At 49.1% G+C, this 24,926-nt stretch overlaps 1 protein-coding gene and 1 non-coding gene across 2 annotated transcripts; one reads left to right on the forward strand and one right to left on the reverse strand.

Moving 5' to 3' along the window:
* The first annotated feature begins 10,559 nt into the window (after window positions 1-10,559).
* LOC126012869 (U6 spliceosomal RNA) lies at window positions 10,560-10,666 on the forward strand. The gene has a single exon (XR_007497218.1). It is a non-coding gene; the product is annotated as a U6 spliceosomal RNA (small nuclear RNA).
* A 2,935-nt stretch (window positions 10,667-13,601) lies between these two features.
* Window positions 13,602-23,023, reverse strand: TINAGL1 (tubulointerstitial nephritis antigen like 1). The gene is made up of 12 exons (XM_049774817.1): window positions 22,958-23,023; window positions 22,209-22,550; window positions 21,221-21,284; window positions 17,379-17,471; window positions 17,105-17,219; window positions 16,008-16,131; window positions 15,778-15,928; window positions 15,493-15,682; window positions 15,342-15,387; window positions 14,975-15,098; window positions 14,201-14,246; window positions 13,602-14,121 (listed from the first exon to the last, which is right to left on the reverse strand). The coding sequence occupies exons 2-12, from the start codon at window positions 22,540-22,542 to the stop codon at window positions 13,981-13,983; spliced, it is 1,428 nt and encodes a 475-aa protein (XP_049630774.1). The 5' UTR covers window positions 22,543-22,550; window positions 22,958-23,023; the 3' UTR covers window positions 13,602-13,980.
* Between the last annotated feature and the right edge of the window lie 1,903 nt (window positions 23,024-24,926).

Here is a 24,926-nt window from a genome sequence, read left to right on the forward strand (position 1 = left end):
GGGTTGGGTGAACCCTGGCATTATATACTGTCCCCCCAAGTCCTACCTGGAGAGATCTCTGAGCACAGGTCTAGGAGTAAACCCTAGCACTGCTGGGTATGGTCCAAAAACAAAAACTAAATTGAGTTTAAGCATTTTACAAATATGTAACTCATTATAAAAAGTCTTTACATTATTATATTCAAATTCCTTAAAAACTGTTTTCAGCTATTACCATTTATTCTTTCATAAGCTCCAAGTCTTGTGTAAAATGCTAAGCATGGTTTCATTTAATTGTCCCAACAACCCAGGAGGTAGATGAGACCCGTTGTAGACAAAAGGGCAGAAGCTCTGGGTCCTGAGAGATCTCAAAGACTGAAGCATTTTGCATGCGGGAGGCCTGAGTTTAATCTGACACCGAATGGCCCCTGAACACCATCCAAGGACATCTCCCTTCCCCCAAGAGCCATCACAAGATGGGTCCCAAAGCAGAGAAATCTAGGACTAAAATACCCATGCCCTCTGGGGACAGGGGGAAGAAAGAGAGAAAGAAAAGAGACAGAAACAGAGACCAGGCTCAGCACACCTAGCACGGGAGGATGCCCAAGAGAGCAACTCAAGAGCAGGGATCTGGTTGGGGGACTTTGATTTGATTTGGTTTGATTTGTTTCTTGCAGGGCTGTACCTGGTGGTGCTCAGGGCTTATTCCTGGCTGTTCAATCAGAGATCACTCTTGGCAGGGAACCATATACAAGAATCGAATCTGGATGGGATGCCTGCAAGAACAAGCGCCGTACCCACTGTGCTGTCTCTCCTGGATGCCCTTGCAACTTGTCTAAGAGTTGTCTGTTACCCACATCAGAAATCCAGTGGCGGGGCCGGAGAGATAGCATGGAGGTAAGGCGTTTGCCTTTCATGCAGAAGGTCATCAGTTCGAATCCCGGCGTCCCATATGGTCCCCCGTGCCTGCCAGGAGCAATTTCTGAGCATGGAGCCAGGAGTAACCCCTGAGCACTGCCGGGTGTGACCCAAAAACCACAACCACAACAAAAAAGAAATCCAGTGGCTGGGAGGGAGTGTGTTGGAGGCGCTGGGCCCGCTGGCCCCCGGCCAGCACTTGTCCCCGCAGGGGAGCTTAGGGGCTTCCTGGCAGGGGTTAGAGGAGCAGGGTAGCGGGCGGAAGGGCTGGGCGCCTCGCGGGGCATAAGGGCCAGGCTTCCACGCAGGGCTGACTCGCCCGGTCCCTCCCTGCCCCGCCCCGTTCCTTCCTCCCAAGGTCCCGGCGAAAATTCCAGCCCGCGAGGGATTTTTCCAGCCGGGTGGGAGGGAGCAGGGGGGCGCGGCCTGCTGGCAGGAGGCTGGGGAAGCCAGGGCCGCCGTCTGGGGGTTCCCTCGCGGGGGTGTGGGGCCCTCCGGTAGTCGCAGTGTCCAGGACCTGCCGACCTTGGCTCGAGGGACGGGCGGGCAGGCCAGAGGAGCAGGCTTGGGACGTTCAGGCAAACAGGAAAGGACACAAAGGCGGCTTATCGGCGCCCCGCAGCGCCCGCATTCCTTTTAGGTGACGGACACCTTCAAAGGGGCTGCTGGGCCTAAGACCTCCACTCCGTGACTCAGCTCCCCACCTGCTTTCCCCTGTCCGCCCAGGGCGAGGGGGCGAGGATGAGGCTCCTACCTTGGGAACAACCCCTTGGCAGTGCCTGCGTTTATGTGTGTTTATGTGTGTGCATGTGAATGTGCGTGTGCACACTTGTGTGCTCAACGTCTTTGCGTGTGAACACGTGCATTTGTGCGCTTAAGTGTATGTTCACAAGCGTGTGTGTGTGTGTGTATGTGTGTGTGTGTGCTTGTTTGCTTGCAGTCGTGTAGGGAAGTGGCAATGAAAGAAGTCTCCACTTGTGTGCCACCTTCCAGGGTACAGTGAGGAGAAGACCTAGGGAACAGAAGCATACGAGGTTCCAGTGCAGTAGAGGCTGGAAGACACCGGGCAGGTGGATTACTGAAAGGGGGTAGGTGCCTGGAGGAAGCCCAGGTCCCCCAGTTCTTCAATGGTCTTCCAGCCATGTTGCGATAATGGAGCAGGGGTGAGAAGACCACCAGAAGGGCATCTGGAGGGGCAGAACAAGTCCATGCAAATGACCAGTGCTGGGCACTTTAGGACTCAGGCATTGCCTCGGCAATGGAGGCAGCGACTGTGAGCTAAGCTTGGGGGAATCTTGATAGCCTGAAAGTCAGGGGGCTGAGTTTATTTAGTGGTTCTAGGTGCCTGAGATAGCTGGGTGGGGGGGATCTAGAGAGGCAGACTAAGGTGCCAGGAGAGGTTGATGTACAGAGACAGAAGCCCCTGCGTCTGTGGAACCTTGCCCCTAGCCTGCTGGGACTGACTCCAATTCTGCTTCTGGTGCTGCCCCCACCCTAGACTGTGGTGACTTGGTGTCTGAAAGTGGGTCCCACCATCCAAGGTCCACTGGGGATCAGAAGCAATCTATGCACCATTGTTGTACTAGCCGGTTTTTCTTGCTTTAATAAGAGGCCTTCAGATTGGTCCTCATATTGCCTTCTAATTAGATGTCTCCCAATTGGTGTTGGGTTGATGACAAACCAACAAGTTTTATAACCTAGTTCTAATAATAACATGCTAAAAATGCTATCTAAAGTAAATTCCTATAAGTGAATTAAAAAATGAGTGGGGACTACAAATACATAAGAAAGTAGAAAGTAAGGGCATATACAAATCGAAGAAATACACCTAACGAAAATATACACAAGAGGTGAGTTATTGTTCTTGAGTCCTTTTGAAAAAATCTGGAGGGAAAAGATTCTGGAAAACCGTTTCAGCCATCAATGGAATCTTGAGGAGTCCGAATACACAGCTCATAACACTCACGGGTAAGAAACACTCCAAGAGCCTGAGGGTCTCTTCGAAAGCCAAAACCAGAAGCCTGTATCAGTCTATGGAGGAGATGACTGGAGGAGAGGAGTTTCTAAATCTAGAAAGTCAAGGGCTAAAGGTAGAGAGGATGAATTTTGGCAAAAGAACAAATCAAGGGGCCAGAGAGACAGAATGGAGGTAGGGCGTTTGCCTTGCATGCAGAAGGACGGTGGTTCGAATCTCAGCATCTCATATGGTCCCCCAAGCCTGCCAGGAGCGATTTCTGAGCATAGAGCCAGTAGTAACCCCTGAGTGCTGCTGGGTGTGATCCCCCCCCCATAAAAAAGAACAAATCAAGGGAGAGAGTGCAAAATAATAAGTGGGGAAAGTTAGAAGGCAAGGGGCTATATACAGCAGGGAAGGACTATATACAATATAGACAGACAAAATACAATACATACAAGCATTGAACAGACATAGTCGTGGCCACACATGTACACACATACACACACACACTTTAGCAATTAATTAAATTGAAATGGATCCAAAAGTAACATGAAAAACTATCCCAGATTCATTGGATTAAAGCGCTTCAAAATATAAAAGCTAGTGAGCTAGGTAGAAAATTTTTTTAAAGTAGTAAAACAAATTTTTTTCCAAGAGTGGTGAAGAGCATATCTGTAAGAGAACTTCATGAACATAATGAGCACTCAAAACAATAGTGATAAATCTATAATAAATGAGCAATGGCAAAGAGCCATAACTATATCAAGAAGTCTAGAAAGACCAGAATTGTGCATCCAGATTCCATCCTGAAAGCAAGCTGATGGTAAAGAAATATGATATATTAGTAAACTACCATACATTAAGACTGAATAGAAAAATATACTCATAGACTGGACACTTGAACAATAGTCTATGAAATGCAGAAGCCTTTTCCAGAAATCTCTGTAGAGGTAAACAGCATCATGCAAGTAGACATAATTAAATGCAAAATAAATAACATAAAATATGTGTTAGAAAATCATCACAAGGGGCACCATAGTGGGAGTCCAGTATTTCCAAATTTATTCTGCAGCTGTTTCTGTGTGTGTATAGGGGAGGAAACAGCAAACAAACAATAGAACATTCATATAGACTAAAAAAGAAAGGGAATAGTTAGCTGGGAACCTGAGAAAACTAAATTGTTGAATCTGATGCTGTAGGTCTCTTTAAAATATAAAAAAGAATATAAGCTGCTGAAGACTTCACTGATGCACTAAAGATTTCTGCAACTTCTTGGTCATCAAATTTAAACCAACGCTGTCTTGCAGCACTTTAACAATAGGCTGTGCAGTGACCTCTATCAATTTTACCATAATGGTTTGAAATCGATGATAAATTGAACTTCTCAAATTTGTTTTTTAAATCAGTGGTGAACTATGACAAATTGAAGTCTTCTAGAGGAAAGTTCACATAGGTCTGTAGTTTTTTTCATCCACTTGCCATGATAGGAAAAGCATTTCAAATGTTTTTAAAGCATAGGTGGTAATTTCCAAATTTCTGTTCTTTTCAAAAACCCCTTCTGTGTATTGCAATAAACCTTATTATCATCTCTCAGCTCTCCTTTGAAAAATAATTTAAGGCAATCTTGTAATGTACATTTATCTGTAGATGTCACAATAAATGAGTAAATGTCTCAAATACCCAAGATTCTTGGTGGCAGGTGAAGCATTGAAGTATGGGTTTTAACTGGCCTTGGAAAAGTGCATAAAACCTCATCAATCTTCTTGTGTTTCTGCCAGGTTTGTTTTGCATTTTTACTGTCCATAGGTGATCAGCACTTTTCTACCTAGCAATTTTTGTTCAAGTCCAGATGGAGTCCATCTATGAGAAATATTAGTAGTTCATGAGGATCTTGTTGGTTGTGTTTTTTGTCCAGCAAACTGGTCATTTAGCTTACCAATAGTCATCTTAGTCTTTAAAATTGATATATCTATGATGTTCATCCCAAAATGTTTTGATAATTTTATAAATTCTTCTGCCATTTTGCCTTTATGTCCCAAAGGATTTAACCTGTTAATGGTCTTCTTGTAATAGTTCTGATAAAAATAATCTGTCAAACTTGGAATATATATAGGCATTGTAGTATTGAGTTTATGTAACAAGAGTTTCCTAAATTTTGAAGTCCAGTGAGAGAAGGACTCACTCTCTCATGTTCTGTACTGAGGTTTGGGGACTGGTCAGTCACATGCTTAGCAGTCTCAGACTCATGTGAGGTGTGAATTCATTCTTTTGGATACCTGTTGAGGTGGTCTTGGCAATTTTTCTTTTTCTTTTATCCTCTCAAGTTGTATGTGTTGAATCTGAGGAATCTTACCATTCACAGGTGTCTGAGTTTTTTTTATTTTTGAGAATCTGGTTTCTGACAAGGCATAGTGGAACTCAGAATTTCTTGGCAGGGTTGTCATCTGTGAAAACATAAGTCTATCTTCTTCCTCTAATGAGTAAGTTACCAGAAATTCATTTATTATCAATTTTTACCTAAATAGGTGAATCAATTGTTTTTTGCACCTGAGACACTCTTTGAAGTCTCTCTGGGCAACTATGTAGGACTCTCCTTAGGGTAGATTTAAGTTTTAGTGTAAATAGAGTTAAAGATAAAAGGTCTGTCGGTGGCAAGACTCTTTTCCTGTATTTTAATAATTGAGTTTTGAGAGTTCTGTGAGCCCTTTCAACTATGCCTTGACCTTGATGATTATAGGGAATTCCAGTGATATGTTTAATGTACCACTCTTTGGAAAAAATTGAAAAGTTTTACTTGTGTAGGTAGGGCCATTATCTGTCTAAATGCAAAATGGAATTCCCATCACAGAAAAACACTACAGTAGAAAGGTGCAAACTGCTTTAGCTCTCTCCATAAAACTCATAGGTATAGGCCAAATAAATCAAGGATAAGTGTCCACAACTACATGAAGATAGGGTTTCTTTGGAAAAAAGTCTACATGAGTAATATACATTTGCTGAAGTTTGTTTGTAAACCTTGAGGGTTTGCTCCTGCAATATGTGTTTCTTATTTAAAGATGTACAAATGGTACATCCCTCTACAATTTGTCAGGCATGCCTCCATGGATTATGATAGTTCACATGCAGGTGGCAGGCATTGTATGAAGAGCTCTATGTACTTCAAAAGGTGTCTGAGATATAGTCATGATCAACTGATCCACAACTTTATTCCCTTGAGCCTTTGGCCTTGGAAGACCTAAATGGGCTCTTATGTGTGTGATGAAGATCGGCTTTGAATGTTTTTGGAGAATAGTCTGTAATTGTTTGAGTAAATCCTGTATTATCTGGTTATTGGCATTGAGGGAAGCTGTAAGTATACCAGGGAATAGTCCAACTACATAAGCTGAGTCACTTACAATGTTACATGGTCCTATTATGTGGGAGAGCAGATAAATCAGGGTGGCAAGTTCCACCTGTTGAGCAGACTTGTAACTTGTATACACTGTTGTATTCAGTAAAGAACCAGAGACACTGCCCTTTCCTGATGATGAGCCATCAATGTAAAACACCAGGGCATCAGGTATAGGTGAGGATAAAATAATTGAAAAAATTACAAAATGAGTCCTTCTGAAAAAGTCCCATGCTTTTCCAGCAAGGTAATGGGGAAAATTTCTCTGAAAAGTCTGAAAAAGCCCTTTTAAGAGGCTCACTAAAGATAAGATGGATTCAGTTTCTTTTTTAGGAATTGGCAGAACTTTTGGTTCAGGATCAAGACCAACTAAAGAAACTGTTCTTGGGCCAGAGAGATAGCATGGAGGTGAGGCATTTGCCTTGCATGCAGAAGATCAGTGGTTCAAATCCTGGCACCCTATATGGTCCCCTGAGCCTGCCAGGAGTGATTACTGAGTATAGAGCCAGGAGTAACCCCTGCCGAATGTGACCAAAAATCAAAAAAAAAAAAACAAAAAAATAGAAAAGAAAAAGAAAAGAAACTGTTCTGAGTCATGCTTTGATGATAAAGGCAGAAATCAGTTCAAAATAGGGCACCACAGTAGGAGATTGCTTGTTATGTAAATAAACCCATTCCAAAGGCCCAGACAGCTGAGCAATAGCACCTGTAGGCAATTTAGAAGTTGAAAAATACCAAAAGCCACACCTTTTTCCAGGTACAAACCTGGAAAGATAGGATTTTTGGTGTCTAAGAAAAATAACCCAGGGGCCAGGAAGGTGGCGCTAGAGGTAAGGTGTCTGCCTTACAAGCGCTAGCCAAGGAACGGACGGGACCGTGGTTCGATCCCCCGGCATCCCATATGGTCCCCCCAAGCCAGGGGCGATTTCTGAGCACATAGCCAGGAGTAACCCCTGAGCGTCAAACGGGTGTGGCCCAAAAACCAAAAAAAAAAAAAAAACAAAAAACAAACAAAAAAAGACAACAAAACCAATTCTTTCTGAGCTGCTGGAGTTAAGTACCTCAGGCTATCCAAGGTGGGGTCTCCCTTTAAGGTTTGGAAAAGATTGGTCAATTCAGAATTTGAGATACCAAGGGATGGGTGGACCAAATTCAAGACCCCTAGGAGCTTTTGAAAGTCATTAAGAGTTCTGAGGTCTTTCTGGCTTATGAGATCTTTTAAGAGTGAACAGAACTTTGGTCCAATATAAAACCTAAAAATTGGAATGGTGACATAGTCACCATTTTTCTGTGGCTATTTTTTACCTTGAATTCTGTAGACAGTCAGTAACAAATAAATACAAGTCTTCTAAGTCTCCCTGATTAGTCAGGGCTAAGAAGATGCCATCAGTGTAATGATTTATTATTGTGTAAGGGAACTTTTCATGAACAGGACTTTAGATTCTACTGACTTAAGATTCTATCCACACAAAAACTTGACCCATTGTTGGGGAATTTCTCATCCCCTGGGGAGTACCTTTCATTGATAATAGTGAGTTGGGGAATGGTTGTTGCAAGATGAAACAGAGAAGGCAAAATGTTTTCTGTCTTCTGGATGAATATAAATTTGATTAAAACAGTCTTTTAAATCTATTATTACCGCGGGCCAATCTTTTGGGATGACTACTGGTGAAGGGAGGCCAGTATGCAGCTTACCCATAGGGATCATGGATACATTCACAGCTCTAAGGTCCATTAAAAGTCACCGTTTCCCCGATTTCTTTTTGTATCACAAAAATTGATGAGCTCCATTCAAAGAAAGAGGTTTCTATATGTCCTAGTTTTAACTATTCATCTGTGGAATTGTGGGTTGTGTGTTCCACAATCCCCAGAGAGGGAGAGTGAGTTTAATACCACCTGTCTGGGTAGGACAAGAGATGCAATTCGAAGCAGGAAATGATTCACACATAGTTAGGAAAGTAGAGCAGACCAGAAACTCACACCACAAGCTGTTCATTCACAAGCCAGTCACTTCACCACGTGGAACCATGAGCCTAGATGATAGCTCCTCCTACAGGCTTCCTGAGTAGCCTTTATTGTGATAAACAAAGCCCACCCCCAAGAGAAAGGGAAAAAGTCATATGAGGAGGCAATGGGGAAACATCTTTTTTAACAAGAAAACCAAAGGAACCAATAGAGAGACATTTAATTAGAAGGCAATATGAGGACCAATCTAAAGGCCTCTACCAACATTCATCCTCTAGTTTTTCTAGCACCTCTAACTCATTTGCTTTTAGGGGCCACTGACCTGCCCATACCATATCATTAGATCTCCATTCTACTTTATTGGTGTTGTATCTTCAATTATAGTGGCCTTTAGTAAAAATTTTGAGTCTCTGAACATGTGGGTAGTTTGGGGATTGTTGAAGGGGGAGGAATCTTAAATTCTGCACTCCACTGCCCATGCAAGTCACGACCCCACATGGTTAAAGGAATTGGACTGACATGTGGTTTGATTATAGCCTGCTGTTCCTTGAGGCCTTGCATACCATGAACCTGGCACTCTGCTGAAAAGATTTAAAAACTCCTCCTATTCCCTCTAAAGAATATGGGTATTTTTAAGAGGCCAGTCAGGGCCAGTCCTTAAGACAAATCACTGTAACCTTCACTCCAGAATCAAGAAGGCTTTTGAATTTCCTGCCCTGAATTTCAAGGGTTAGCATAGGATTTTCTTCCTTTAGTTTGGTAATTAGGGCTATTAAGGGGTTAGTAGATTCTCCAGGGTTAGTACTACCAAAAGCACCTATCCATCTTCCGATTTTCCAAGCATTATATAGGGTAATAATAGCTGGGCAATAGCTTCTCCCTCTAACTGTCCAGGTCACTGGCACCATTAGGACCACAATAAACTCACCAAAAGAGTTTGAGTCCATTATTCCCAGGTAAACACTTATGACTTTGAGAGTCAAACTACTTCTTCCTATAATCAAAACTACTGTGCCTGGGTGTGTGTGTGTGTGTGTGTGTGTGTGTGTGTGTGTGTGTGTGTGTGTGTGTGTGTGTCCTTTTATCCCAGTTCTCAACTTGTAAGGACATTGGCCCAGGGTGATGGTTATATTTTCGATGGCTCCACTTCTGGAGGTAGCTGGGTTGAGATTATTCATGCAACAGTGTTTTCTTGGGCTGGACTGGGAAGCATAATTTTTGGTGGGAGGGGTCCCTGATTTTGAGGGGCCAGAAACTGGCCCCTTGCCAGTTTTCCTGAATATAAAGTTTTAGCCCCAAAGGAGCAGTACTGGAAAGCAATCTGCAATTTTTACACAAATGTACAGGCTTCCCACAATGAAAACAGCAGATCTGAATCTACGGGACTATGTTTTGGCCTTTCCCCCAATAATTTGCAATACGATGTAAAGGTGTAAAACAATCCGTAGACCAGTGGAATCCTCTTCCACATAGGCAAATTCCGAGCTTCTTTACTTTAACTTGTTTCCCTGAGGCTTGCTTCATATTTGCATGTAGCTGTATATGTCATCACAGGTGTCATAGAGGAGAGGGACTCAGGGTTTACTGACAAATTCTTACATGCTTTAAGGTAGTCCATTAGGTCCTCTGATTCCCTCTCAGATGGGCTGCAAAATTGCCCTGCAGATTTCATTAGCATTTTCAAAAGCTAAATATTTCTCAATAATCTTTTTTTTTTTTTTTTGTGGTTTTTGGGTCACACCCGGCAGTGCTCAGGGGTTATTCCTGGCTCCAGGCTCAGAAATTGCTCCTGGCAGGCACGGGAGGACCATATATGGGACGCCGGGATTCGAACCGATGACCTCCTGCATGAGAGGCAAACGCCTTACCTCCATGCTATCTCTCCGGCCCCTCTCAATAATCTTTTGAGCAGTCTGATTCTTAATTTGTAATGTATGAGCATCCCTTATCCTCTCTATGAATTCTATACAGGGCTCAGCACTACCCTGGGATATTTTGATGTAACTTCTAGCATATTCTTCTAATGTATCAATTCGCTCCCAACCTGTCAACGCAATGTTCATGACAATATCCAAAACAGCATGGGTGTAATTTTGTCTGTTTTTGCACGAGAACTCATTTTCCCCTGTCATAAGCTTATAAGACAATGTAACTCCTGATACCACCTTTTTGGTATTATCTGGACTATAAAGTTTTGCCTTAACTGCCTCAGCATAAAACATTTCCCATTGCACACATTGAAGAATACCCAAACATAGTTTAACAATTGTCTGAAAATCGTGAAGAGTCCAAGGTGCTTTTTCACACCAAAATTGAAGAAGTTGAATACAATACACCAAAACTGAACCATATGTGCTCGCTTCGGCAGCACATATACTAAAATTGGAATGATACAGAGAAGATTAGCATGGCCCCTGCGCAAGGATGACACGCAAATTCATGAAGCGTTCCATATTTTAAAAAAAAAAACAAACTGAACCATATTCAGAACATGCTTTTGAAAACTGGTTTACATGATCCATATCTAAAAGTATGTAGGTTGGTTCATTCTCCTTATGGGAGGGAACTGTGTCCAGGTTATTAATACCAGTTTTCCTGCAATGCCTCCATGGGGGCAGGGGGGATGGTAATTAATTTTCTGACTCAGCCTCAGATTATAAGGCATTTATCTCTCCATTACAAATGGAATTAGGACTAGCCTGTGAAATTAGTATCAGTTGATGTGGGTTAGTATTCGAGATAGGTAGTGAATTGCCAGTTTCTAGACTGTTTGCTTGGGCACATGTTCTGGCACATGGCCTGATATTCCTTCCCAAAAGACACCCTTGTCTTCCAAAATGAGAGGTGTTTCAGAACTCTTATCTTTTTTATCCTTTGATACCCAGCTCATCAAAATGCCTATCAGGCAATGTTTACACAAATGGAAACTTCAGTAATGTTTATGGTTATATCCGGGAAAGAAAAGGAAGTAATATAATTGAATAATTTCCCTGGCATGTACATCACAGCCAACTTATAGCTACAGCTCTAAACCACACAGAACCAATCTTTTTTTTTAGGGGGGGGCACACCTGGGGGTGTTCAGGGGTTACTCCTGGCTGTCTGCTCAGAAATAGCTCCTGGCAGGCACAGGGGACCATATGGGACACTGGGATTCGAACCAACCACCTTTGGTCCTGGATCGGCTGCTTGCAAGGCAAATGCTGCTGTGCTATCTCTCCGGGCCCAGAACCAATCTTTTTAATAAAGGGTGGAATTATCCACTTAATCACAAGCATCATCCATCCAAAAAGCACTGACAGAATCCCCCAAAGGAACATCTCACCCATAGATGAAGAAGTCCCTGTTCCAGGCACCAGCTGTGAAATTGTGGGTTGTGTGTTCCACAATCCCCAGAGAGGAAGAGGGATTCTCATGCCCCCAATCCAGGGGCATTAAAATGGAAAAATTGTAGGTACAAAAAGGAGTTTCTACCCACTAGGGATGGAACCTCAAATTTTTCTTGAAACAGGGCGGTTCTCAACTTGAAACCTCTTGTCTTGGTGACTTATTTTAAGCCCTTTCTCTCAGATATTGGCCGAACACCCCTGAACCTTGGATCTCATTTTCAGATCCGGTATGTTTTCTGCACTTTCTCCAGGAATCTACCATCATCCAGAAATGGGCTCAGAATTGTGATATCTTCTTGTCAAGTGGGCTTTTGTTTGTTTATTTGTTTGTGTTTGGGTCACACCTGGTGGTTCTCAGGGGTTATTCCTGGCTCTGCACCCAGAAATCACCCCTGGCAGGATTGGGGGACCATATAGGTTGCTGAGAATCAAACGAAGGTCCATCAGGGTTGGCTGCATGCAAGGCAAATGCCCTATTGCTGTGCTATGATTTCAGCCCCTCAAGTGGGCTTTTTTTGCAGTCCTGGTTAAGACCTGGAAATCAACTTTTCCTTGCCCACAAGGCGACTTTCTTACATCACCTCCTAATGGTGATCTCTATCCAGAAGTCACCTTGTGACACTCCCATTGCTACATAAGAGCTGCGTAATCTACCAGATCTTTAATCTCTGAATCCTGGCGTTGTCATCTATATGTCAGAGGAAAACTTTTCAGGAACTTTGAAGAAAAATCATTGGGGGTTGTAACATTATTTTGTCTGGAGCCTGTAGTTGATTCTTTGATTCATGTTTTTGAGTAAGGACACCCTGCTTTTAGGCCAGAAGTTTTCTCCTTCCATTTTTTCCTTTTGCTGCTCCTAAGCAAATTACTGTGAGTTCATTAATTTCAGTTTTCCCCCTTGTCTTTTCTTGGGTTTCTTTTTTTTTTTTTTTTTTGGTTTTTGGGCCACACCCGGTGACGCTCAGGGGTTACTGCTGGCTATGCGCTCAGAAGTCGCTCCTGGCTTGGGGGACCATATGGGACGCCGGGGGATCGAACCGCGGTCCGTCTCCTAGGCTAGCGCAGGTAAGGCAGGCACCTTACCTCCAGCGCCACCGCCCAGCCCCTTTTCTTGGGTTTCTTAGGATTTATTTCATTTCATGCTATTACTTTTTCTTTTTTTTTTTTTTTTTTTTGGTTTTTGGGCCACACCCGGTAATGCTCAGGGGTTACTCCTGGCTATGTGCTCAGAAGTTGCTCCTGGCTTGGGGGACCATATGGGACACCGGGGGATCGAACCGCGGTCTGTCCAAGGCTAGCGCAGGCAAGGCAGGCACCTTACCTTTAGCGCCACCGCCCGGCCCCTACTTTTTCTTTTCTTTTCTTTTCTTTTCATTTATTTATTTTTAGAAAAGTAAGTAAGGGGAGATGTTGGTGCTAGCTGGTTTTTCTCTCACTAATAAGTGGTCTGTGGTTTGGTCCTCATATTGCCTTCTAATTAGATGTCTCTCGATTGGTTCCTTTTGTTTACATGTTAAAAAGATGTTTCCCCATTGTTTCCTCATCTGGCCCTGCCCTCACCCTTAGGGGTGGGCTTTATTTTCCCAATAAAGGCTGCTTTGGAGGCCTGGAGAGGAAGCTGCCATCTTGGCTTGTGATTCCAGGTGGTTGAGCGGCTAGCTTGTGGGTGAACAGCTTGCGATGTAAGTTCCTGGCCTGATATTCCTTCCCAAATGTGTGTGGATTATTTCCTGCATTGGAATTGCTGCTGGACCCACGTCTCTTGTCCTACCCAGATTGGGAGAAAGGGAATCCCTCTCCCTCTCTGGGGATTGTGGAACACACAACCCATGATTTCACACACCACTGTCAAGTAGGTTCCTGTCTAGGGCTAAAAAGAGCTGAGAGTTCTGATCCCCCAGTAGCCTGCCTTTGAAGCTGGATCCAGCCAGCCCTTTAGGGCCTAAGCACATGCCACCCCAATTCTGGCCTGGCTCCCCATTCCCAGAACACTCAAGTACTACAATTAGCAAGATTTTGGTTTTATTTTAAAACAGTGAAAATAAAAATAAATATCTTTGAGGAAGAATACAGGAGTGGGACGGGAAAGGGCTAAAGACTTAGGAATTTCGTGGCCCTGCTGGTCTCTGTAGGAGTGGGAGGCCTGGGGGTTAGCAAATGTGTCCCCCCAGGTTAGGTCTTGACCCCACCCACTGGAAGGTCCGGGGACTCTGCCAGCCTCACCTGCCCGGGGCCCCCAGGCTGGGCGCTGTGTCTATGGCCCCTGAGTTGGGTGTTCCACCCCAAGCACCCACCAGTATCCAACAATATCAGGCAGTGTTGGCACCCCTTAGGGACCCCTCACTGGCCACCCTGCATAGTACTCTTTGGCATGGTCCATGGTATCAGTGGTGCCCGATGTCCTCCATGCCCACACGTCCCCAGACGCCCAACACGAAGCTCTCAATGTCGCACTCATTGGCACCACGCACGATTCGGAAGTGGCCCTTCTCACCCCAGGTTGGACCCCAGGAGTTGGCAGCAGTCTGGGGGAAAAGGAGACAGTGAGGAAGGGAATAAGAGGGAAGAGATAAAAGCAGGAGGCTGGGAATATTAGGCACTCACCCAGTATTTGAGTGTTCTTCCATCAGGCAGAGTCTCCTCACCCCACCTGTGGGCAGAGCAGGCAGGGGGCATCATTCACCTGGCATCAGGGCGATGACTCATGGCCTCCCCCTGACTCATGCCAGCCCCCTGTCGTGTCTGGTGACTTGGAACACCCTTAAGACTTGTGCTGACCTTGGTCGAATTGGGCCCTCCCAGCTCCCACACCCCATGCTGGAAAGACCCCAAAATAACCAGAGGAATGAGCAGAAAGAAAGGAAGCCATCACCATCCAGCATTGCTCCTCTTGGAACCTCACCCATCTCCTGCCTCTCTGCTACACATCCTCATTTTGTGGGAGCCAGAGAGGGCCATGGTGCCAGGAACCAGGAGGAAAAGACTAGGCTACTCCATGGCCCCCAAATACCACAGCAAAGCCCACTCATACAACGGGCATCCCTTAGTCTTCATTAGGTCAGCTGGGGAAACTGAGGACTAGTGTCATCCGCCTCATAGTCAGGCAGAACTGGGAGGGGTGCTGAGTTGAAATAGCAAAAGACTGGGTGACTCTTGCCTCTGTGTCACTAGGGTCACTCATGGGCAGTAGAAGGAAGAAACATCTTCCAAGGATGCACAAAAAGACTTCCTCATTCTCAGTGTGACCAAGGACAAGCCTCCTCTTTTAGAGACTAGTTTTTCCCCTCTCTGATGTGAGTAGAACTTTGCAGAGCTACTAGGAGTCAGGACAGAGCAGAGAGACCTCCACACCCCACAAGCCCTGCCATTGAACCTCACCCTGTGATCTTGACCGAATGTGTTCCGTGCCGCCGATACTGCTCAGGCTTCCCCTGGCTCACTGGTGTGTGGCTGTAGATGCCCCCCTGGTACAGGAAGAAATCCTCGTGCACCTCCATGAGCGCTGCAGGCAAGGTGGAAGCGGGTACTCAGCTCTGAGTCCAAGTTTGGTTCCTGTGCCCTGGCCCTAAGCCTCTCTGTGCCAAGATTCTCAATGCCCTTTCCATGTGCCCTTTTGAAAGATGAGAGCATGGTCTGTCTGCTCCTGGTCCCAGTGGACTTGAGGCCCAAGGCTGGACAGCCCACTTGAGTAGTAGTGGTCAGTCTCAGGCAGGTCCAAGGTTCTGGAAGCAGGCACGGCGCTTACCTTGGACAGGCCCATTTTCCATCAGCTCCTTCATTATCTCCATTTCCTGGGGGAAAAGGGGAAGAGATCCATCAGTGGGGAAACTCCAACCTTGGGCTGGCTATCTCCTAGTTCCCCTCTCACCATGCTCACCCCGACTGTGCACACTTACGCTGGAGCCGAGACGGTAGGCAGGAGTGACTTGGTAGATGTCATTGGCTTGGACATGACTATTGGGACAGCGGGCAGTGGCCTGGCGCTTGCCCCGGCCCATGGCCCGACTGTGCATCATGCATGGGGGTGCAGGCCCAGCCTGATGAGTTTTCTGGCCTGAGAATGGGTAGCAATGGTCCGACACCACTCTGTAGGGAAGGCAGGAGGGAACAAGAGCAGAGAGACATCCCCTCACTCCTGTCCATTTCCCTGCCCACACCCTAACTGCTCATTCCTGACTTACCCCCGTCGTCGCAGAAACCACCAGGCCCCGTCAAGATGGCCCCCGCGACAGCCCTGCTGGTTGCGGGTATCACAAGACAGCAGGTTCTGTGGTGACAGCACAGGTGTCATGTGGCCCAGAGAATGAATGGAGACGCGATCAGAAGCCACAGCTGAAAAAGTGAGGCAAAGTGGCTGTTAGGGGGCTCCCAGCCTGACTCCTTGCCCCTGGGGCCCACCTTCAGGAAGTACCTGCTGTGGAGAAGGCCCAGGAGCCTGCACAGTTGCCCTGGTCTAGAGGCTCATGGATCAGGTTGGGCCACTTCTCAGAGGCCTCAAAGGTCTGAGGCAGCACCTCCCTGGGGCCCAGCACCTTCTGAAAGGCAAAAGTCAAGCCATCTGCCCTTGTTTCTGTCCTGGTCCCTTCACAGGCCAGCTGCAGATCTAAGTCTTCCAACCATCTCCCACCTGTCCCCTATAAGAACCCAGAACCGTGTAGGGTGGGGTGGGGACAATGAGTCCCAATGAGTGCAGGAGGCAGCTGAGGCCAAGAACAGGGAGGTCAGCCCAGTGGCCTTCCATCTTCCACACTGCTTCTTCCTGCCTCTGCCTCCTAATCTGTCACATAACTTTCTTCTCTCCAGGGCCCTGGGCTCCCAGCCCCAGAGGACTGCAGGAAGGAGCAGTGAGGACCAAGGACTGCCAAAGCAAATATCAGAAGGAGGAAAATAGCCATAGGCCAAGGGGAGGGAGGGCTGGGCAGGATCTGGTCACCTCAGCCTTGAATCCAAGCTCCCAGGAGGGAGGTCTCACTGGGGCTGTGGCCTTCTAGCCTGCCACTGATTGGCAGAGCCTTCTGCCCTAGAGTCAAAGATTTTGATTTTTCTTTTGTTTGGGATCTAATTTCTATTCCCCACCCTACCCCCCCCCCACTGTGGGGAAGAGAGGAATCCTTCTTCCCTCTTCTTTCCTTGGGGTTCCCCTGAGTTTCACTGAATCAGCATTTGTTTCTGAGAATTGTAGCTCCCTGGCCAGAACTGGAGGAGAGTTTGTCCCTCTGTTCCCAAAATACTAAGAGGACCTCTTTGCCCCTTGGCCCCTGATGCAACTGCACTGGGATCAGCAGCATATTTCCCAGGCTGGGAATCAGGGAGGGGCAGAAGCTGGAGCTACAAAACCCAAAGTCTGAGCACCAGTACGTCCAGCACAGCACATCTCCTTACAGGCAGAAATGAAAGGCCCAGAGGGGAAGAATGATTTGCCCAGGGTCACACAGACTATTGGAGGGAGGAAGGCCTCAGAGACCCTCAGAGGGGCACAGTATAGGGTCCATTTAGAGACAGACTTACATGAATCTCATTCATGTTGGAGACAGAGGAAGGTGGTCGGAAGGTTCCCAGGCGGTAGCGAATGCCCTCATCCAGAGTCATGCCCCAGAAGGCACTGTGGTTCCCAGCCCGCCACCTGAAAGGGGAAACAGGAAATCAGACTAGAGATCCTGGAGGCCCTACATGTCAGGGGAGGGGCACAAATGTGCTGAGAGGGGGTCTATATGGCAGCATGTGCATCTTGATTGGTCTTGGATGTGAGCACACACAGGTGTGCTCGCTCAGAGTGCCTCACCCATAGTTGCCCTCGTTGACAGCATTGATCATGTCTTGGTCCACCAAGCATGGCGCCTGGTCACACTCCCACTGTCCATTCTCCTGGCAGGTACTGCAAGGAAGGGAGGAAGAAGTGAATGAGGCCTAGCACCCTCTAAAAGGTAAGAACATTCAGGCTAAGTTTCTTGCTTTGCATATAGCCAGCCCTCCTTTGAGCTTCAGCACCATGTAGTCCCCTGAGCACCACTGTTAGATTCCTTAAGCAAACAGCCAGGGGTAGCCCCCAAGCACCTCCAGGTGTGCCCCCTACCGAAACCAAAAAACAAATAAGTGAAAAATAGAAAGTGAGGCCTGAGAGGTCAACAAGGGCTCGAGATTCTGTGTTAGCATCTATGGAAGGACCCCAGGAGGACCTTTTCAACCTGGTGACTTCTTTTTTGTTTGTTTGTTTGTTTGTTTGTTTTGGTTTTTGGGTCACACCCAGCAGCTCTAAGGGCTACTCCAGGCTCTACGCTCAGAAATCACCTTGGCAGGCTCGGGGGACCATACGGGATGCTGAGATTTGAACCACTGTCCTGCATGTAAGGCAAATGCCCTACTGCTGTGCTATCTCTCCGGCCCCAACCTGGTGACTTTCAATGTCAACTCCAAGTTCACAATGCCCCAGGTTCTGTCTGCTGCCTGGTCCTCTCCCTGAACTCCAGAGTCAAGAATCTCATTGCTACTTGTTATCCACACTAGACTAAGAAACAACACTTCAACCCCCCCAGCAGAATTCCTCATCTCCCCTCCGCCCTGCCTGCACCTCCCTCCTCCAGCCCTCAGAAACCAAAGACTGTGGGTGTCCTCGACTTCCTCTCATGTGCCAGTTCACTGCATTGGCATATCCCACTGGCACTACCATAAACACACATCCAGAATACAAACCATGTTTTCTCCCTTGCCCTCCACAGCCACTCACCCTTCACCAGGTCATATTGCAGCCCCTCCCTGCTCCCACTTCTGCCCTGCTCCCCATACCTCCCAAGTACCTATTTAACACACCTCCCAGGATGATCCTGTCTAATAAACCCCACTCATACCATACCCTTCCCCTGCCCAAACCCTCTGTGGGCTTCATATCACTATGTTCCTGACTGTGTCCATGAAACCTACAGGACTGTTCTCATGTCCCCTCGCTGAGCCTTCCTGCCTCTCTTTCTGTCTCAGTGAGTCTGACTCCCTCACTGCTCCCACCAGCTGGGATCCTGTCCTGGGCTCTACCACATCCCCTAAACTCAATCTCGCTCCTTCCAAGTCTTTTCTTAAAAGTCACATGCCCTACTGCCCTACTTTAAGATTAACTCCCCACCACCAACACACTTCCTGTCCAGTGTATCATTTGTTTCCTTAACAATGCATCACCCTCTTAGCTACCAGATATTTACGTATTAAGATTTTGATGAATTCTAAGTTTTCTGAGCACTGGTGGGGCTGTATCTTCAGGGCCATCCACAGCCTACTGAGCCTCCCAATTGATAGTGGGCAAATGCACAAATGAATGAAATGAATGGACAAATGAATGAGTGAACAGGGAACAGTAGTGGGAACTGTGAATGTCTCTGATGAGCCGTAAGTGTTCAGTCCTTGGCTTCAGCCTTCACTGACCAGCCAAGTGGGATCAAGTGAAGTTGTGAACTCTCAATATTTTGCCTGTTAAACATGCCAGGATGAATTGGCAGGTGGGCAAAACAGAGGCACAGGGCCTGGACCATTGCAAGGGCCCTGGAATTAACCTGCTTCTGACCCAGGAGCCCCACCCACTGTGTCCAGCCTCAGTCTACTTTCCTACAGGTATGCAGAAGGTATCTCTGACTTCACATAACCAACCCCACAATGCCTCTGTCTCAGAAGTGCCCCGTGTAGACCTAGGTGGCTCCAGGCAAGATTCTTTTCCCATCCCCATTAGCAGGTTCTGAGAGGTCACATCTGAGAGACTGAGTCCACCAGCCTGGTTCCCCAATCACCTCTTTCCTCACCTACTGCCTGGCCCCTGCAGAGGCACCTGAGATTTTACCCTACATCTCAATCTACCCCGACCTTCACACCCTTCTCTGAAGTTGAGTTCTTGGCCATGGATTCTGGGTTCTCTAAGTGGTTCTCCATGAGGCAGGCGACCATAGGCTGTACCCCTGGGGATACCTCTTTCAGTTCACAGCTCCAGCTGTAAATAAGTCTGTCCCTACCCCCACCTTCCTGGCTGCCCTCCTCAGGCCAATCCCTCATTCTCTCTCCATATGCCCTAGATGTCTCTTCCTATGTGGCCTTCCTCCTCTGAATAACATCCCTGGACTCTCTTTCCTGGCCCCTTATCACCCTGTAAGTGGGTCTCCATGATGGTGATGTGGGATTTTTATCACTCTTTGGCAGGCTGCTTCAGATTAAAGGCAAGGATTTGGAGTCACTTTCTAGCCATGCCTGCTTGGCCAGCCCTGTGCCTGGCACACGACTGGGCTTTAATAAGCAGGTGCTGTCCCTGAATTCAAGGGCTGCTGTCTGTCCTACTTCCACAGAAATGCTGCCATGTTGAATGCTGAGCTGCTTCTTTCCAGGCCCTGGCAGGCTCCAGCCTCAAATGTTGCCTTTTAAGGAGTCTGGAGGGGAGAAGACTGGGTATGGCTGGGCTCTGCAGCCCCAGGAACCCAAAGGGCACTTCCAGGGGGGGCTAGAGGAGACTGGGAGGGTAGGATGGGGTGGGGATCCAGGGTGGTAGGGAGGCTCTCCCAGCCTTTCCCTCCCCTTCTGCACTCTGTTCAAGGAGAACCTCAGGAGATGTGCCATCCGTGTGGCCACAGCCTGGAAAAACACAGGCACTGCCTCACCCCTGGGGGGGCTACATTGAGAGGGAAGACAGCCGCCGGTCTGGGGGGGCAACAGGTTCATCAGCCCTTTCCTGCCACCTGGCTCTTCCTTTCCAGGGCTGCCCAGGCAGGTCTAGACAGGGCCAGTGGCAGCAGCATTCCAGAGTGGGGTCCACGGGGTCAGCTCCCAGGTGGAAGGGAGTGTTAACCCCTCCATGTCCAGAGGCAACCTCTGTACTGGGAGAACCAGGCTGGCTTGCTTTTCTCAACACACAGGCACATTTCTCACCCGGACATACATGCAAATACACGAGTCCTTCTCTCTGTGTCTGTGACCCAGGCACCCCTCACTCCAGTGAAGCAATGGAAACTGCTTGTGCGTAATGCATTCCACAAACTTTCCTCCTCCCTGGGCAAAAAGCATGGGGTGGAGAAGTGGCCTGCCTCCTCCTTTATTGGAGTCCCAGGGTCCCGTTATTTCCCCAAAGGCATGCAAGCTTCCTCTCAACCCCCATTTCCCATCTCAGAGCTCAGATTAGAGTAGAGGAGCCCCCGTAACTCCTTCCTCTTCCTACCAGGAATGATGGGGTGAGCTGACAGAAGGGGAAAGGGCCACATTCCAGGGAAGGCCCTGTTTTAGCCTGGCCAGCTGCCAGTTCAGCCAGCCCTGACCCTCATCCGGCTCAGGGGCAGCGGATGCTACAGTCAAAGGTTTCCTTCCTGGCACCCCTTTTCTCGGACTCTCCGTGACATTGAGAGAGTCAGGAGGGTCCAGAGCCCCACCCAAACCAGAAGTGGGAAAGGACCCCCAGCTCCAAGCCTGCACAGGACACCAAGCTGCTGATGCCCATGCTGAGGATTGTAGAACTGTCAGCACACAAGTTGGCTCAATCAGGGTAAAAATTCCCTGAAAAATGATAAAGATAAGGAAAAGGACTTGCTTCCAGCAAGTATGTGGCAGGAGTAGGTACTGAAGCAAGTTTGCAACACCAGTCCCCTCCAAATACTCCCAAACACTCACCAACGGTTACAGTTGTCCCAGTATGTCCCCATGGTCGGATAGATGCGACTTCCATGCTTACATCCTGATGAGAGAGAAGAGAGGTGTACTCAGAACTGCAGGTAACACCCATGTCCTCTAAGTACTCCATGTGCCCACACAGGCACACAGTTACAAACATGGGTCCCAGCCCTCACTGAAACCTAATGCCAAGTTAAAAACGAAGCTATCTCCTGTGGGGTCACACCCCAACTACATAATTTGGTTCTTTAATGCATTCAGCTTTATGCCCAGAGCGATCATACAGCAGGAAGGTCATTTGCCTTACACGTATCCAACCCAGGGGTGATGATCTCCAACCATATGGGAGTATGGTTCCCCAGAGATCTCAGGAGTGATTTCTGAGTGCAGAACCAGGAGTAACACCTGCACACTACAGTCGTGCCCCCAAAAGACACAAAAAACCCGTAATGCATCATAATGAATCAAGACACACACCCCCAGTCTTGATTCATAGGGCACAGCATGACCTGATTTCTTTGCCATTTCAGTGAGCTGTGCTTAGAGACGGGGCTGTCTCCATGATTCTCTTAGGCAGCACTATACTTTGGGGTGACCACCCGACTGTGCAATCCTAGACCCTGGACCCCACAGAAAGGGATTGAAAGGATTCTGATGGATGGGGCAGGATGGTGGAGAAGCCAGAGATAGGAGTCTGGCCAGCAACAGCTCAGGGGTAGAGAACCCAGAGCAGACAAGTCTGTTGAAGATGACCCAACTTAGCCAATTTTGTTTGACCTGTAAGTCAGACAGAGCCAGTTCCGGTCCCTCACACGTGCAGGAGACACAGACCAGGACCCTCCAAGGCTAACCGTAGTGGCAGGAAGGCAGACCAGGACCCGAACCCTGTCTGGCTTGCGGGTGCATCTGCTCCTCTCACACCCCGACGGGGTTACTGAGTGCTCAGGGTTGAACCAGAAGCCAGCCCTCCCGGCTCACCTATACCCACCTTGGATAGGGGGCAACGGGGGCGGCACGCCCAGGCAGAAGTCCCAGAAGTCGGGGCAGCAGTCGGAGATGGTGCGGTTGCAGAAGAGGTCGCAGTAGCAAGTGACACCCAGGTAGGGCATGGAGCAGTCGTCGACGCGGCCCCGACAGCACAGGTCCCGCTCCTGGCAGTACCGTCCTCCTGCATCCCGGATGCCCCGCGAGTGCAAGGCGGGCGCGAGCTCCCGGCGGGACCGGCCGCGCCGCCGCCCAGTGACCCGGCCCAGCTCTCCAGGCGGCGGCAGCAACAGCAGCAGCAGCAGGAGCAGCAGCGGGCCCAATGGGTAGCGCCACATGCTGTTTCCTGGGAGGGCAGAGGGCAGGGGGGGCAGAGTGGCCGGCAGAGAGACCCGTGCAACCCCTGGGGACTGACCACCAGGCTGGGCTGAGGCTGTGAAGCCAAGGGAGGCAGCGGGTTCGAGACCCCGTCTGGGGATCCAGGCAGAGGGGCCCAGGCTGATAGAATAGGGAAGGGTGCGGGCTAGGAGCGAAGCCCCGCCCCGACCTGCCCAGAGGTGGGACTTGGGGCTCGGGATCCCCCCACCCCTCTGGAAGCCCCCTCGTCTTCCCTCCTGCCCCCGGGGGACTTGGACTTTGTTCTCATGCACCCCCTGCGGCATCCCGTCCCAATCCCGCGGCTCCTGGGTGCTCCGGCCCCCCGGCCCTGCCCACTCCCTGCCCGACGGGCTCCTGGCTCGGCTCGGGTCCTACCTGCGCGGGGCGGTGGGCCGGGCCCGCACTGCCCGCGCCTCCCAGCGCTCCGCCGCCGCCGGCCGCTCTCAGAGTGCAGCGTGGGCGGGCCGGGGCCACCGCCGCCTTTTGTGGGGCCCCGCCCGCCGTCCACGCCCGGCCCAGCACACCACGCCCCACTCCCGGGGGGCTCCCGGAGGGGCACACCTGCGGGACCCGGGCGCTGCGGGCGTGCAGAGCTCGAGGTCCGCTCAGCACTAAGGTCGGATTCCCTTTGGAGCACCCTCTGGGCTTCCCGGTGGGCACAGGGTCCCCCCCAAAGGCAAATAGACGACCGCGGAGTTCTGCGTGCGGAACCTAAGGTGGGGAGATCATGAGAGGTGGGAGGGAGCGGCTAAGCCCCCCCTGGCGCTCCTCGATGATCCAACAGAGGTGCACCCCGTTTACCCAGTGCCCCCCCTTAGTCTGGCACCGCCCCCGAGCCGAGCCGCCTGGGTTCCCAGGAATGATCGGAATCCGGAGAAGGTGGTTTAGGGCCCTGAGGACTCCCCGACGCTCTTTGTCGGAGGGGTGAGGGTCTGGCCCCACCCAGCACCCTAGGTATTTCCTCAAGTACTGCTCCCCCACCCAAACCTACTCCCCGCCAAACCCAAGGGCATCCTGCTTAGCACCTGTCCTCCTGCAGGGCCTTAACGTCAGAGCCCTGCCAACTGGCATCTCCTCAGCGTCCCCCTTCCTGCCCGCAGCATAACCCGGCTGTCCAGGGCCCCCCAGACAATGAGGCTTCTGTCCCTTGAGGCCTGCCGTCACCTTTTACCTCCCATTGCGCAAGGCTCCCCAACAACCTGGGTCTCTGCCCAGGGGAGCGGGACATGAAAGAATACCAGAACACTGGACCTATCACTGGGCTGAGCCTCAGTGACACCCCCATGGGGGTCACCAACATCCGGAGGGATTCCCTTTGTCCTCTCCCTGACCTCCCTGCATCCCTCCTCCAGCCTAGGGGTACTCCAGCAGGCCTGGGGAGGAGCAGAACAACAGCTGTCTGTGAGTGGGCTACCCCCTGCCAGGGGGCACTGGAGGCTGAGTCCCCATGGGAAGTCTGACCCTGACAGAGGAAGGAGTGTCCTGATCTTCAGCTCTGGCTCACACACCAGGGACTGGGCCTTGTGCAGCGGGGTCTGGAGAGGATAATGCACTCAGTGAGCTCCAAGAGCCGACTTGAGGCTACATTGCCAGAACACCCCAGTTATCCTTGCCCGAGGCAGCTGTCACGCCTGGCTGGGAAGCCCCTTCTCATAGCTTCTCATAGCTTCCTTCCCAGACCTGCACGATGGTCTCAGCTCCCCATGGTTGGTATGAAAGCTCAGGGAGAAATTGGAAGCTGCATCAGGGAATCCAGTCCCCAAGAGCTCACTTAGTGGGTGAGTTTCTATGTGATTCTGGTACAGGAGGGTCTGACCTATTCTTTGCCTGGGGTCACCCCTATAGCCCCCATTTGAGTCTGGATTGTGAGTGTTTCCATGTGCCTGGGTATATCTAAGTAAGTGTGTAGGGGTGCTTCTGCTTGGCCTGTTTGTGTCTGTCTACCTCTGACATCTGTCTATCTATCAGCTAGAAAGTTTATTTGGATGCTTCTCTGTTCGCCGTGGATTATGTATCCGGCCCTCAGCGTGTCATTGGCCTGTCTCCAAGTGCTCTGAGGCTTGTGTGGAGCTGGGGCCCTGTCCTGATTGCTCACGAGTTGCTGCATTTCACAGTGGCAACCTGCTGTGTCTGTTCAGGAGGGGTCTGGCTGCTGGCTATGCACTGAAGTCGGACACTTAGAGGAGCAGAGAGAGCCAAGAGCACCTCTCAGGGTCCCTTATCATCACGGGGTTTGGCACTGAGCCAACCCCACAAAATCTCGTGACTCACTGCACTCCTTAGCCAAAGAGGAAAGGAAAAGGGCAGGGTTGGGAGTGGGGCTGAACACCCCACTTTCCTTTTC

The sequence above is a fragment of the Suncus etruscus genome, chromosome 6, assembly GCF_024139225.1.
Source record: "Suncus etruscus isolate mSunEtr1 chromosome 6, mSunEtr1.pri.cur, whole genome shotgun sequence".
Classification (NCBI taxonomy): domain Eukaryota; kingdom Metazoa; phylum Chordata; class Mammalia; order Eulipotyphla; family Soricidae; genus Suncus; species Suncus etruscus.